Source organism: Filicampus tigris, chromosome 13, assembly GCF_054856515.1.
Source record: "Filicampus tigris isolate MCC_2025a chromosome 13, RoL_Ftig_1.0, whole genome shotgun sequence".
NCBI lineage: Eukaryota > Metazoa > Chordata > Actinopteri > Syngnathiformes > Syngnathidae > Filicampus > Filicampus tigris.
Window position 1 is genome coordinate 17,954,573 of NC_141229.1, and position 11,925 is coordinate 17,966,497.

Here is an 11,925-nt window from a genome sequence, read left to right on the forward strand (position 1 = left end):
AGATGGGTGTTGGCTCAAAAAAGGTTGAGAAACACTAGTTTAATACATCTCGATGTAAATACCATAAAATCTGTAGTTGTGAACTTTTGTTTGATAGTCATCTTTTGATCTGAAACCCAAATGTCTTGAGTGTATAACAAAAACAAAGGAACTGACCTTGCCGTTCCAATACTGGAGGGGACTGTAGATAATCGAGCAGAGGTAATATGAAATGCCAAAGCACGGTACTGTTGTTTGCAATTATTTTTACTGATAAACACAGTGCAAAAAGACTCATGATGACGGGTAAAATGAAAAACAAAAACAATTGTTGAATATGTATATGAAAGTAATTTGATGCATTTTCAGTAGTTAAAATAAAATAAAAAAAGACAATTCATTACAAATGAATTTACATTGCATTTCTAAATTAGTTGTTCTTAGGAGATAAAAACGAATAAAATGCCTTCTTTTTATAAAGATGCTGATGAAGTGTTTTTTATAGTTCAGAAAAAACATCACACTTACATAGTATTTGCTCAAATAAAGCAACTATGTATACAAACATTGTCAAAGTATTACGCAGCAGTAAGGTTAGTCACTCCTCTCGTACCACTGAAGCGACATCATTTTAAATCCTTTCTAAAACCTGCTAATCCATAATCCTACTGGCACTTCATTGGCCAATTTAGTCTCTGCGCAAGGCCTGTCCAACAACATAGAGATTTGGGTGGGATGCAGAACGTGGAGTTCTTCTGAGGTCTGACTGGCTACCCCACGATTCCTCTTTTCTGGCTGGTTCATCATCTAGTCTATAACAACAAAAAGAAAATACGTGTATTATTGCAACAATGTTTAATCAGGGGGCGCTGTCTGCTTGTCCAAATAATTTATTCAGTGGAATTTACAGATTGGAATTTCTTTTCCTTTTTAATGGTCTGTACACATGTAATACCAGAATCCCTTATTCAGCCCTTCAAAATGTTCACTCTAGTTTTGATTTACAAAGGAAAGGTTTTTATGTGTGTAATACATTTGTGTTGTTTGTGCAGTGCATGTATGTCACCGATAATGTCAGGCTATCCCAGTGACTTCAGATAAGGGTTGGGGTAAAGACTAGATTGATAATCTGTGGTGAAGGGAATCGATGACAATTTAGCGAAAACGATTCTATTAACAAAACATGTTGTCAATCTGATTCCTTATCGATTCTCATAGGATGAGACAATTAAATAATACAAATGACATATCATATAATTGCTAGTATCATTATCCATTCATCCATTTTCAATGCCGCTTATCCTCTTGAGGGTCACGGGGTGTTTGAGCCTATGCCAGCTGACTTCAGGTGAAAGGCGGACTAGTCAGTTGCAGGGCACAGATAGACGCGGACATCCATTCTCACTTACATTCACACCGTCACTGAGTGGAACTGAACCCACACTGCCTGCACTGAAGCTGACTATTATCATTGTATATATATTTAAATTATATGGTAATGCAAAAGATGTGCCTGAATTGTGCTGTGCAATATGGACAAAATGCCGTATTTCAACTAGTGGGCCTGCATAGAACATATTCTGGAAAGAAATCTGTTTGGGTTGACTTCCACTTTAAACTGTATTTACATTAGATTCAGGGTAACTTTTGCAGATGTTTTTGCACTGTAAATACTTATTGTATATCAGGGATCCAGACTGCCCATGAATGGAAGAATTTTGGGCCTAAAATTTCAAACAGTGCAAAGTAAATTTTTCATCTAATTGCACCTCTGCAACCAGGAAATTTACTGATTTAAAAAAATAAATTGCTATTCTTGAATATTTTTGCGGCTGACAAACTGCCCCTCTGCTCTTAAATGAGCGGCATGAATATTTATTCCGCAAGTCTAAGTGTGTGCACCCCTTAACGTTTTAGTTCTGCACCCATAAATGTTCACATTAGGAGCCACTGTGCTCCTAGGACAGAAAAAAAGTTAGTCTATGGCCATGTATATAGTTTCATAATTAAATAGCTGAAAATATCAATAAAAAACAATAAAACAAAAATGTTTCAAGTGGAAAATGCCATTCCAAATACAGTATCTGGTAGTACAACCAGTTTTCAAGGAATGTATACTGTTGTTGTGTCCATTGTAATGCAATCTAATGTAATGTAAAACGTTGTTTATATCCATTCTCCTCAAACAGTAGCATAATGACTATTTGTAGGTGATGTAGTAGCCTTAGCAGTTAACATTGACCCTCATTCATTTTACATAAAATGTTAGTTTAGCGTCCAAGGTGTGGACATCTAAAATCACTCTTGTCACAAAAAAACTCAGGAACTCATTCTGTCTTGGAGTGGCAGTCCTGCTCAAGGATAGAACCTACTTCAGCATTGTTCTTGTAGTGAGAGGTGAATGCACTAAGCAACAAACTAAAAGCTTCGGCTGCTAACCTACAATACCAGCTGCCCCTAGTCATATGCCTCGTAATAAGCAGTGAGGTTTAACTAACTTTTTGCTGGCATCTGTTACACATGCACTCGGCACAGACTCTGTTGTTTGAAGTCAGCTCACAAATGACGATCTTAACAGTAACAGTCGCCTTGCTGGCACTTCATCCAATTCAACTGTTATACTCATGTGTGGCTGGGTTCATCTTGGGTTGATTGGTCATGCCTGGATAGCGAGGCCTAAGGTAGGAATGGGCGACACTTTACTTTTTGTAGCAATATAATCGATACAGATATCGATACATTCTTCTTGGCATTTTTTTCAGTCAAATTATTTTTACACAGGCAATTCACATGACAACACATTTACTTTGTGCATATGATATGCAATACAGGAAGCACTATCTTTAAATGTTTGTATAAATACCTTGTGTTGCCGCAGTATGCAACATGTTCATCACAAAATTGGCACCTTGCAATAACTATATCGGCAGGTGAAAAATAACACCACACCACATTTCGCTTCCTCTCTGCCATGCCTTACGCATTTCTTGTTTGTATATCAAACCGCATGTGTTTGACTCTCATGTTATGCCTCGCTTCCTGGTCATGTGACACAGACCAGTCCAATTGTCCATCAGGTGAATCATTCAGCAGTAAATAATTTTCGATTCTCATCCCTAAATCAGTCAATCCCAGGGTACATACAGACAAACTCGCATTCACACTGACATTCACACCTATGGAAAATTTAAAGTCTTAAATTGACCTACAATTAATGTTTCTTGAATAGAGTGGAAGGAAGAACATGAAGAACAAGTCAACTTCATACAGGAAGGCCTGAGCTAAGATTTGAACTGAAAACCTCTCAATTGTGAGGCTGACACACTAATCACTATATTGCCAGATTTTGGATGTGTAACTTAAACAAATAATTAAAACAAAAATCTCACCCCTGTGTGCATATTGCAGGCTCACTTCCACAGGTCTCACCCATTGAGAGGACTGGGGATTGAGGTGGAAAGTTCAAACTTGGTCTTCTCTCTGAAAGACTTCGTCGAATAAAAGGCTGAGATCCTCGGGCTGACACAGAACTGCAGCTGCCACCGATTCCACGGGTATTTGAGAAAAAAGAGGCTCCAACAGAGGTCCAGGCTTGAGACAGTTGAGAAGTTATAGAGAGCTGGGCCTCAAACAAGGATGGAGAAATCGGGCAGAAAACAGATCGTGCATTAGTGGTTAACTGTGCAGATTCTTCCGTGCTGTTCTTTCTTGACAATCGTTGCACTTTTGGTGAAGCAGGTGGAGATGGTGCTTTCAAAGGGTATGAGGAGTTTAAAATGTTATGCAACAAAACTGGTGGACTGGGGAGGCTACTTTCACCTTCTGGTGGAGTACTGAGCTTCCTGTTAACTGGGGGGCTAGCTGAAGAGGGCGGTGTTGGTGACTTTTTAAAGTTATGGGGACTAGGAAGTCTTCTACGCAAAGACTTTAAAGTAGAAGGTGTAGAAGGCAAAATTCGCCCCTTAGACAGCATTGAAGTGCCAAGTGAATGACTACTGGCTTCTGATGAGGGAGGCACTTGAGAGATGGAAGTGTTTATTCCAGGCATCAAGAGGTTGTCATTCTCCTGTGTGGTTGTTGAGTCCTCTTGACTGGCAGATTGGCCTGCTCCTTCATAATTTGTTAAAGATTTCTCAGACTGTGAATCTGAGGAGTGTTTCAGGTACCTGTTTCTTCTGACTCGTTGCAACAGAGAGGATTTTTTTTCTTTTATATTTTCAGTGTCTGTTTTAGCATCTGGTTGAGTGACATTTGCCTGGGCCGGTGAGACTTGATAATCCAAGTCAACAGGAAAATTTCCCTTGGAACAATGAGGCACACCACCTTTGCTAGGTAACACCGGTCCAGATTTAACCGATGCCCGTAGTCGCTGTGACAGGCCAGCCCTTTTCACCATAGGTGATTTCACAGATTTTACTGCCCCTTCAGCTGCTCCACTGCTTGAGAGGGCACTTTCAAATGAATTGTCCATTAACACTTCTATCGGGGGTGGAGGAAGACTATCCAGGTCTAGATGATCCGTCTTTTCACATGAAGTGCTCTGAGATCTACAGGTAGTTTTCCCAGTACTAAGAAAAGCTGTGACATTTCCTAAACCTGGTAATACTGGAACACCACACTTCCGTACACCCCTGAGTGGCCCCAGAACTTTAGGGCTGTCCATCTCTTCTATCCCTTGACTGAAAGTATCTATGAGTTTTTTGACAGAATTCCTACCTCTATACAGTCCTGAAGATGGTCTTGGTGACAAAGGGGGGCTGGGAGGTGGTGTTGCTTTAACAAGGCCTGTCAATATTTGCTTATCTTTATGTTTGTCATCTTCCGCTGTATTAGTGGTTGATCCCGAGGTTTTGGTAATGCACTTCATAAGGGCTACTTTTTCGCGGAGATTGCCATCCTTCTCCAAAGATGAGCTTGTTTGATTTATTTTGGGAGAATCAGCTTGTGAAGTTCTCTGATTGTGTGTAGATGATATAGTCTTTGTGTTTTCCTTTGTAATTTCCTTGCTTTTGTTCATTTTCTGTAATCGCTGGCCTATCTTTTTCTGAGACCTTTCCAGTTCAAGTAAAGTAGGATCCTCTCCTTTGCTGCGCAAGGATTCTGCAGAACGGGAACGCCTTTCTTTAGCCAGTGGGGTTGCTTTAACCCCACTTCTTCGAGCAGTTGTTTGAGATCTCTTTAGTAATGGTCCCTTTTCATCGGCCCTTTGGCTTCTACCTGTTTTTGGACTACCTGTTACTTTTGGTTTGGCACCAGCACTTGGTGGGTGAGCAAACTGTATTTTGCCACTTATAGTATTTTTCATTTTGATAGTCATTTCTACGTTTTTAGAATTTTCTATGCGTTTGGAGGGTAAACGCCGTGGCTTCTGTTGTTCACAATTTACAAGTGAAGAATTTGATTGCTTTCTTATCCCTACTTGCCCATTTCTAGTTTCTGTGTCCTTCTTAAAATTGTCATTATCATCTTCCTCGCCGTCATCTACAGAGACTGATCCTAGGAATGAGTCCCCCTGTGCATTGGCCATCATTGTGCACATAGAAGCTAATGAGTTCAATGAAGTAAGGGAAACACTTGGACTTATTTGATGTGCAAGATTTTTCACTGACACTCCAGGCATGGAGGTATATTCCATAGGGCTGAGGGGAGTTGTTCTATTTGTTCCACTCGATTCACAACTCACACGTCTATGGTGCTTTTCAGATCCAGCAAGAGATTCGCTCTCAGCCCCAATACCACTGTCCTCACTAAAGAGTGCAGAGTCTTCAGGCCCAAGTTTACGAAGCGATGCCAATTCAATGCGAGATGTGAGTCGCATCATTCTAGTTTCAACTCCACGTTTTACTTTCAGCTTCTCCTCTAAAAGTTCTGAAACTGAAGAAAAGTATTCCACTGCCTCCTCCAGGGCAGAGTCCCCAATTCCTCCAACTGTCTGACTCACATTCTGCATTCTCTGTGTGGTGTATTGAAGCAGCTGCTGCAACAAGTCAGGTGGGTGTTCAATAGCTGAGCCAGATTTTAAAGGTGCAACACATGAGGGTTTTTTCATTTGACTTGGCCAAGTAAGATGTTCTCCATTTTCTTTTAGCATTTTTTCTCCTTCATCAACAATTTCTTCCAGTGCTCGGATTATTTCTTCAAAACGTAAAGCCATAAAAGAAACCATTGGCTGCAGAAGTGTTTGAGTTTGAGTTGCTTGATCTAGCAGACCAAGTACAACATCATATTTATGTATGCTGGGATTTAAAAAAGCATACGCAGCTTGGTGAGCTTTTACCAGAGGCTCTGGGAAATCAATTTTTGGCATTTCCTTTTCTTTGTTTTTCGGCACTTTCATACCTCTGGAACTTTTTCTTGTTTTTTTCACCAACTTTCTGTCTGTCTGTTCGTCCTGCTTGCCTCTAGTTTTCTCTTTTTTCTGCATCACTGTATTGTTGTCCATTGTTTGACTCTTCAATTTGTCCATGTCGTTTACCTCTGGGACAGTTGCATGTGTATCTGCTTGTGGTGGAATATTACCATCCCTTTCAAAAACCTGATTTTGTCCACTTGTATTTTTGTCTTTAGTATCACCATCAGTAACTACAGTGCACTTATGATTATGTCCATTTTTAAAATGAGCTTCTCTGGGCTGCTGTTCGGGTGCACAGGGCAACATTCTTCCCCGCCTCAAAGAGCCCAGAGTCACCAAATTATTACCTTTGGATGGTGAGCATCCCATTCTGGATATTTATAATGATCAGCTTACACATACATCATCTTGATGACATCACAACAGTACATTGAGTGAGGAATGATGCAAAGAATATCCAAGGTCCTCAGCCATCCGTTGTATCTGTTTCCTTCAGATGGCATAGTAAAATTAGAGGAATGTGCTTTGCATGAAGATGCATCCAGACCAAAATGTTGATAAATCCATTTTCACATAATCCTTCCAGGTCTCATCGATGGGAAAAATAAATCCACAGCTTGCTGGTCATATTTGTAGAAACGTCTTGTTGCATGCTCTTGAACACATCTCTGTGTGTTTGACAAAGGACAAGCAGCTGAAAGGATTAGTGAGGCTTTCAGTGAACCCCTCGGCAAGTACATATGTCACGTTAAAGCATATAAAACTCACCTACTTGTAAGCACATAAGCTCATTTGGGTAATGAGTGTTGGCCTCAGCTGGCTTTTTATAGTCTGCACAAATATATCTTTCACAGTGCAGCATTTGCACGGCAAAATCAGTAAATAACAAATATTGGGCAATTATGTAAAGTACACGCAAGGAATTGCTTTTTGCTGCAGTGTCACTCATGAGACACAGTAGTACTTGCAGACATTCAAAACATGTATAAGAAGCAAATCACATGTTTAACAGAAAACTATAACTTATTAAAAACAGCAGAAAACAAAGGTGGATAAAATGTTTAAAAAATAAATTAGAAACATTGAAGATTGTGATCATACTGGTCAGCTATTTAAGCATGTGTTAAAGAGTAAGTCGTGGTTCTGATGTGCAGGGCTCTCTAGCGCCAGCGAGAGGGAAGGAAGTGTAAGCGGTCGTGACTGAGATGCTATAAATCTTTAAATCGGAAGTCAACCCAAACATATTTTTTTCTCAGCAGGCCCACTAGTTAAAACATGGCATTCTGATGAATTTTGCGATTATGGAACATAAGTTAACCCATTAAGGACTAAAGCGCCTGTCTCAACAGCTCCCCAAAACCTAAGGTCACCTTTGCAATTACCCTTGAAAACCTGAAGTTCTCCCAGAAATTCAACACTTACAAAATTATTAATATCTCAGCCCCTGTAGCAGACAGAAACATAATTCCAAAAGAATTAAAGAGCTTAGACGTGTGGCTTTCACACAGACATAATTTATTATTTACTGTTTCAATCGAAGATGTAAAAATGTGTCAGTGCAAGAGAAGAACTATTTTAATTTTCCAACGACCAATCACGGCTGACCTGTTTTCTAAATCTGAGCCGTGATTGTGAGCAGTTGTGATGTCATTTTCAGTCGACAGAAGACAAAATGGCCGCCCCCAGAGATGGCCAAAAACGAGTGGGTTAACAATTATTCCACAAATGCAATATTTATCAGAATGCACTGTTTCAACTAGTGGGCTTGCATAGAACATATTCTTGAAAAAAGGATTTTCCCTGATACCCTGTGATTGGCTGGTGACCAGTCACCCAGGGTATACCCCGCCTCTTGCCTGAAGTCAGCTGGGATAGGCTACAGCACACCAGGATCATAATGAGAAGTGGTATAGAAAATGGATGAATTGTATTAATCCCTGAGTAATTCCTGTAATTTTTGGGGGGTTTTTTTTGCAATGGGCAAATGTTTTATTGTAGTCATGGGGGCTTCATGGAAAACACATGATTATTATTTATTTATAACATTCATCATCATTATTATAGGAAACATTGGTGGTGTAGGGGAAGACACTGTAGGGTGGACTGATTAACACGTCCTCCTCACAGTTCAGGGGCTGTCCGTTCAAATCCAGGCTGTAATAAAATACATGTGCTGCTGTGTCAGAGCTTCTGTTTGTGAAGTCATCACTGCTGCTCTTCTCCTCTGTACCTCTTGGAATGTCTTTGCCAGTTTTCTGAGAAAACTTTGCTGCTTTTGGAATGGGAACAATATTTTATGCATTGTAGAATTTGGAGCTATCATTGTGGGGCTTTGCTCCACCTCTCTTTGTCCAACCCTCCTCAGGCTGAGTGATACCTTTTGGCTGCATGGTTTTAAGCAGTAAACGCTCTGAGAAGTTATGGGTCATTATGTGTTTTCCCTTGTAGAGAGCTATACATTTTTATGACAAAGGTCCCTGGTCTCAGTTGTCTCTCCTTCTTCAGAATTGATTGTTTCACAATTCCAAACTATGTCTCCACTTTGCAGTTTGTATCCCTTGATTTATCTGGGCCAAATGTGTCATCTTTTTTTTAATTTCAAATGTCTTTATTTAACTTTTCAAATGTACAATCCCAGAAAAAAAGAAAAAGAAAGAGAAATGGGCAGTGACATTTCACATTGCCATTAGTGATTCAGTAATGCACTACACAAGCAGGAAAGGCAAGATGTGAGGTATCAACAGTATTCAAGTGCAAGTCTCTGTAACAATTCCGAATCTCCCATTCATAGCTGTGATATTGGTTGGCTTGAAATGTATGTTTGCCAACCAATATAGAAATTCCTCTTGCCTTAGCCTGTAAAGCTGAGTGGAAGTGCTGCCCCGCCAGCCCGCCAAAAGCCTGAGGTGGTCAGAAGCACGCATGTGCGTCTCCTGTAGGAAGACATCATCCGCCTTATATTGCTTGAGATGATTAAATACCTTCTTTCTTTTAACTCTGTAATTCAAACCCTTGACATTCCATTTTACAAAATTAAGATTACCACTCATGTACAGTCTACGGCAGTGTTTTTCAAACTTTTTTGAGTGAAGGCACATTTCTTTCATTGAAAAAAATCCCACAGCCCACCACCAGCCCACCACCAGCTGAAATTGTGAAGAAAAAGCTTGTTTTATTTTTTTATCCAATGCTGTACTTTCAATGCAGCACTGTTACTTATTTTTCCTCTGTACTATGTACAGGCTATAGGAGTGTTATTCATAATGTATATGTAGATGTATGTAAATGTGTATATACATAAATACTGCGTATATTTACATAGGTTTGTTTCCGAATGTTTGCTGGTAATGTTGTACATTACCGGCTACATTATGCCACCGTCTCTGTGTGACCGATATCTTTGCTGCTGTAACGCTGAATATTTCCCCATTGTGGGATCAATAAAGGCCTTCTTATTCTTATTCTTTAACAATACTGTATAAGTGTTATGTTGTTAATATAAGCATTTTTTTGACATTGAAGAATGACGTTATATAACGTCTTGAAAAGCAATTAAATAAACACGAAGAAAAATATGTTATTTTTCGTATTGATACTTAGTGTGAAACATGGGCTGTTTGGTAACTGCTCAGCCTACAAATTGCGTAGTTGAAATTCAGGGTGTAGCTCTTAGGCTACCTTACAGATATTGGAAAAAGCCATTGTTTGTGTTGCAATGACATTGCATTGTGGAGTTATTGGACCGACAACTCAGAACTTTACCGGATTGTTTGAGTCTACAGAGTTTGGAAAGTAGTTAAACATGATTTGACCGTACCTTCTGTTGCTGGCCTCTTTATTTTATGTCATCGCCCTACCCCAATACATTAGCAGGCAGTGGGATTGAAATGTTTTCTCTGCTTAAACTGGCATTCCCACATTGTTAAAGCCTGTAACTGTTATAGAAAGTGGACATCCGCAGTTTCCATGTAAACAAAAGATCGGTTTCTCTATACCGTAAGTCGCACACCCATTTCACACACAGGCTCATTCAGTGTAGGAGGTGGATAGGTTACACATTTTGCAGTATTATAATCATCATTAAATCACATACATTTAGAGGACTAGCATAAAAAAATGAAGCGTCTACTGAAACCTCCGACGAAAGCGGACAATGATGTGCGGACCTCAAAAATGCAGAATCAGACAAGGTATCAAATACAAAAAAGTTTTTATTACAAAAAAACGAAAGACTGACAAAGTCTAAACCTAAATCACTGGTGAGACAAAGCCAGGAAGGATCCGATACAAACCAAAAGCGCTTGTGAAATGCAAGGAGAATTGTGGAACCGAAAAACACAAATGAGATAGCAATAATCCAATAGGGCCCGTGCACCGCGTCATCACGACATCATTATCCGTCATGTTAGGAGCTACGGTGAATGAGCCTATGCTGAAGGCTGTGTATTTGTCGATTCAAAAACATGTTAAAATGCAAGAAATTGTCAGGGCTTTACAAGGATAAATTAGACTGAAACTGATATCATGCAAAAATAGACATACTGTAAATGGTTTGGATCCCTACAGAATTCCCAAAACTGAGTAGCTATGAATGGGGCTTATTTCCTCCTTTGTATGCACCAGTTATTTTTTCGTACCTTGTGTGTAGTGTGAGTGCCTACGCTTCAGAACAATTTAAACATTATAAATCTTTTGCCAATCCTGTGCAATATAGGTTTGGTAGGTGCAGCACCTGCAGATGATGACGGCGACAAACAATTACACCGTCATTTGGGCTAAGGTGTGTTTGCTTGTGAACCGTCCACTTAAACTGCACAAACAAACGTACTTATTTCTTTTTTAACAGTGTTTGTGATAGTTGATCATTCCTTCTTTCCTTTTACCTCACTCAATGAGTGCATGCACATATGTGACTAAAAGAGAGAAAGCAAGAGGATTCTAAACTTTAACATACCGATATGAAAATATATGGAGCATACTCTCGCCCAAGACGGAAGGTTGTTTATGGTGAAATGTTTTCATCTTACAGCCGATAACCAAGCCATCTGACTTCGTTTTGACATGTCCGAAACCAGTATTCCCTCTGTTTTCCGCCAAGAAGGAAACTTATAAAAACTCAGCCCGTTGTTAAATTTTCTTCCTTTGCGACCGTGGGTGGTAAACAACAATAGTCACGTCACCCTCCAGTGCGCTCTCAGCATGGCTCTACCCCGGTAGCGAAGTCAGCGATGATGCGCCTTGCACGGGCCCTATAATACCAAGCACAAAACGCTCAGTCAACGTGACGAGGAATAACAAACACAATAAAAACCAGAAAATAGACCGAGAGAACGAGACTATGAACGACATCGAGGTGTCTGGAAAACGAACTTGAGCTGTGAGACAAACAAGCTAGGTCAACAATGCAAGTAGGAAAACGGAGTCCTTTTAAACTCCACTGATTAACATTGGGCACAGGTGCTCAGCTGAAGGGAACGCCCCCGGCTCTAGCTCGGCTGACACGAGAGAGAGAGAGAGAGAGAGAGAGAGAGAGAGAGAGAGAGAGAGAGAGAGAGAGAGAGAGAGAGAGAGAGAGAGAGAGAGAGAGAGAGAGG

The 11,925-nt window shown here is 40.1% G+C and overlaps 1 protein-coding gene across 1 annotated transcript; it reads right to left on the minus strand.

Moving 5' to 3' along the window:
* Window positions 1-217: 217 nt before the first annotated feature.
* Window positions 218-7,033, minus strand: pcare1 (photoreceptor cilium actin regulator 1). Its single transcript, XM_086050447.1, has 2 exons — window positions 3,369-7,033; window positions 218-791 (listed from the first exon to the last, which is right to left on the minus strand). Exons 1-2 carry the CDS (start codon window positions 6,698-6,700, stop codon window positions 668-670), a joined length of 3,456 nt encoding a protein of 1,151 aa, XP_085906573.1. The 5' UTR covers window positions 6,701-7,033; the 3' UTR covers window positions 218-667.
* Between the last annotated feature and the right edge of the window lie 4,892 nt (window positions 7,034-11,925).

Coding starts and splice junctions, on each gene's coding strand:
- pcare1 (XM_086050447.1), bottom strand. CDS start 6,700: ATGGGATGCTCACCATCCAAAGGTAATAATTTGGTGACTCTGGGCTCT. Junction 792..3,368: donor CCTGCAATATGCACACAGGG/GTGAGATTTTTG, acceptor TTGTTGTTATAG/ACTAGATGATGAACCAGCCA.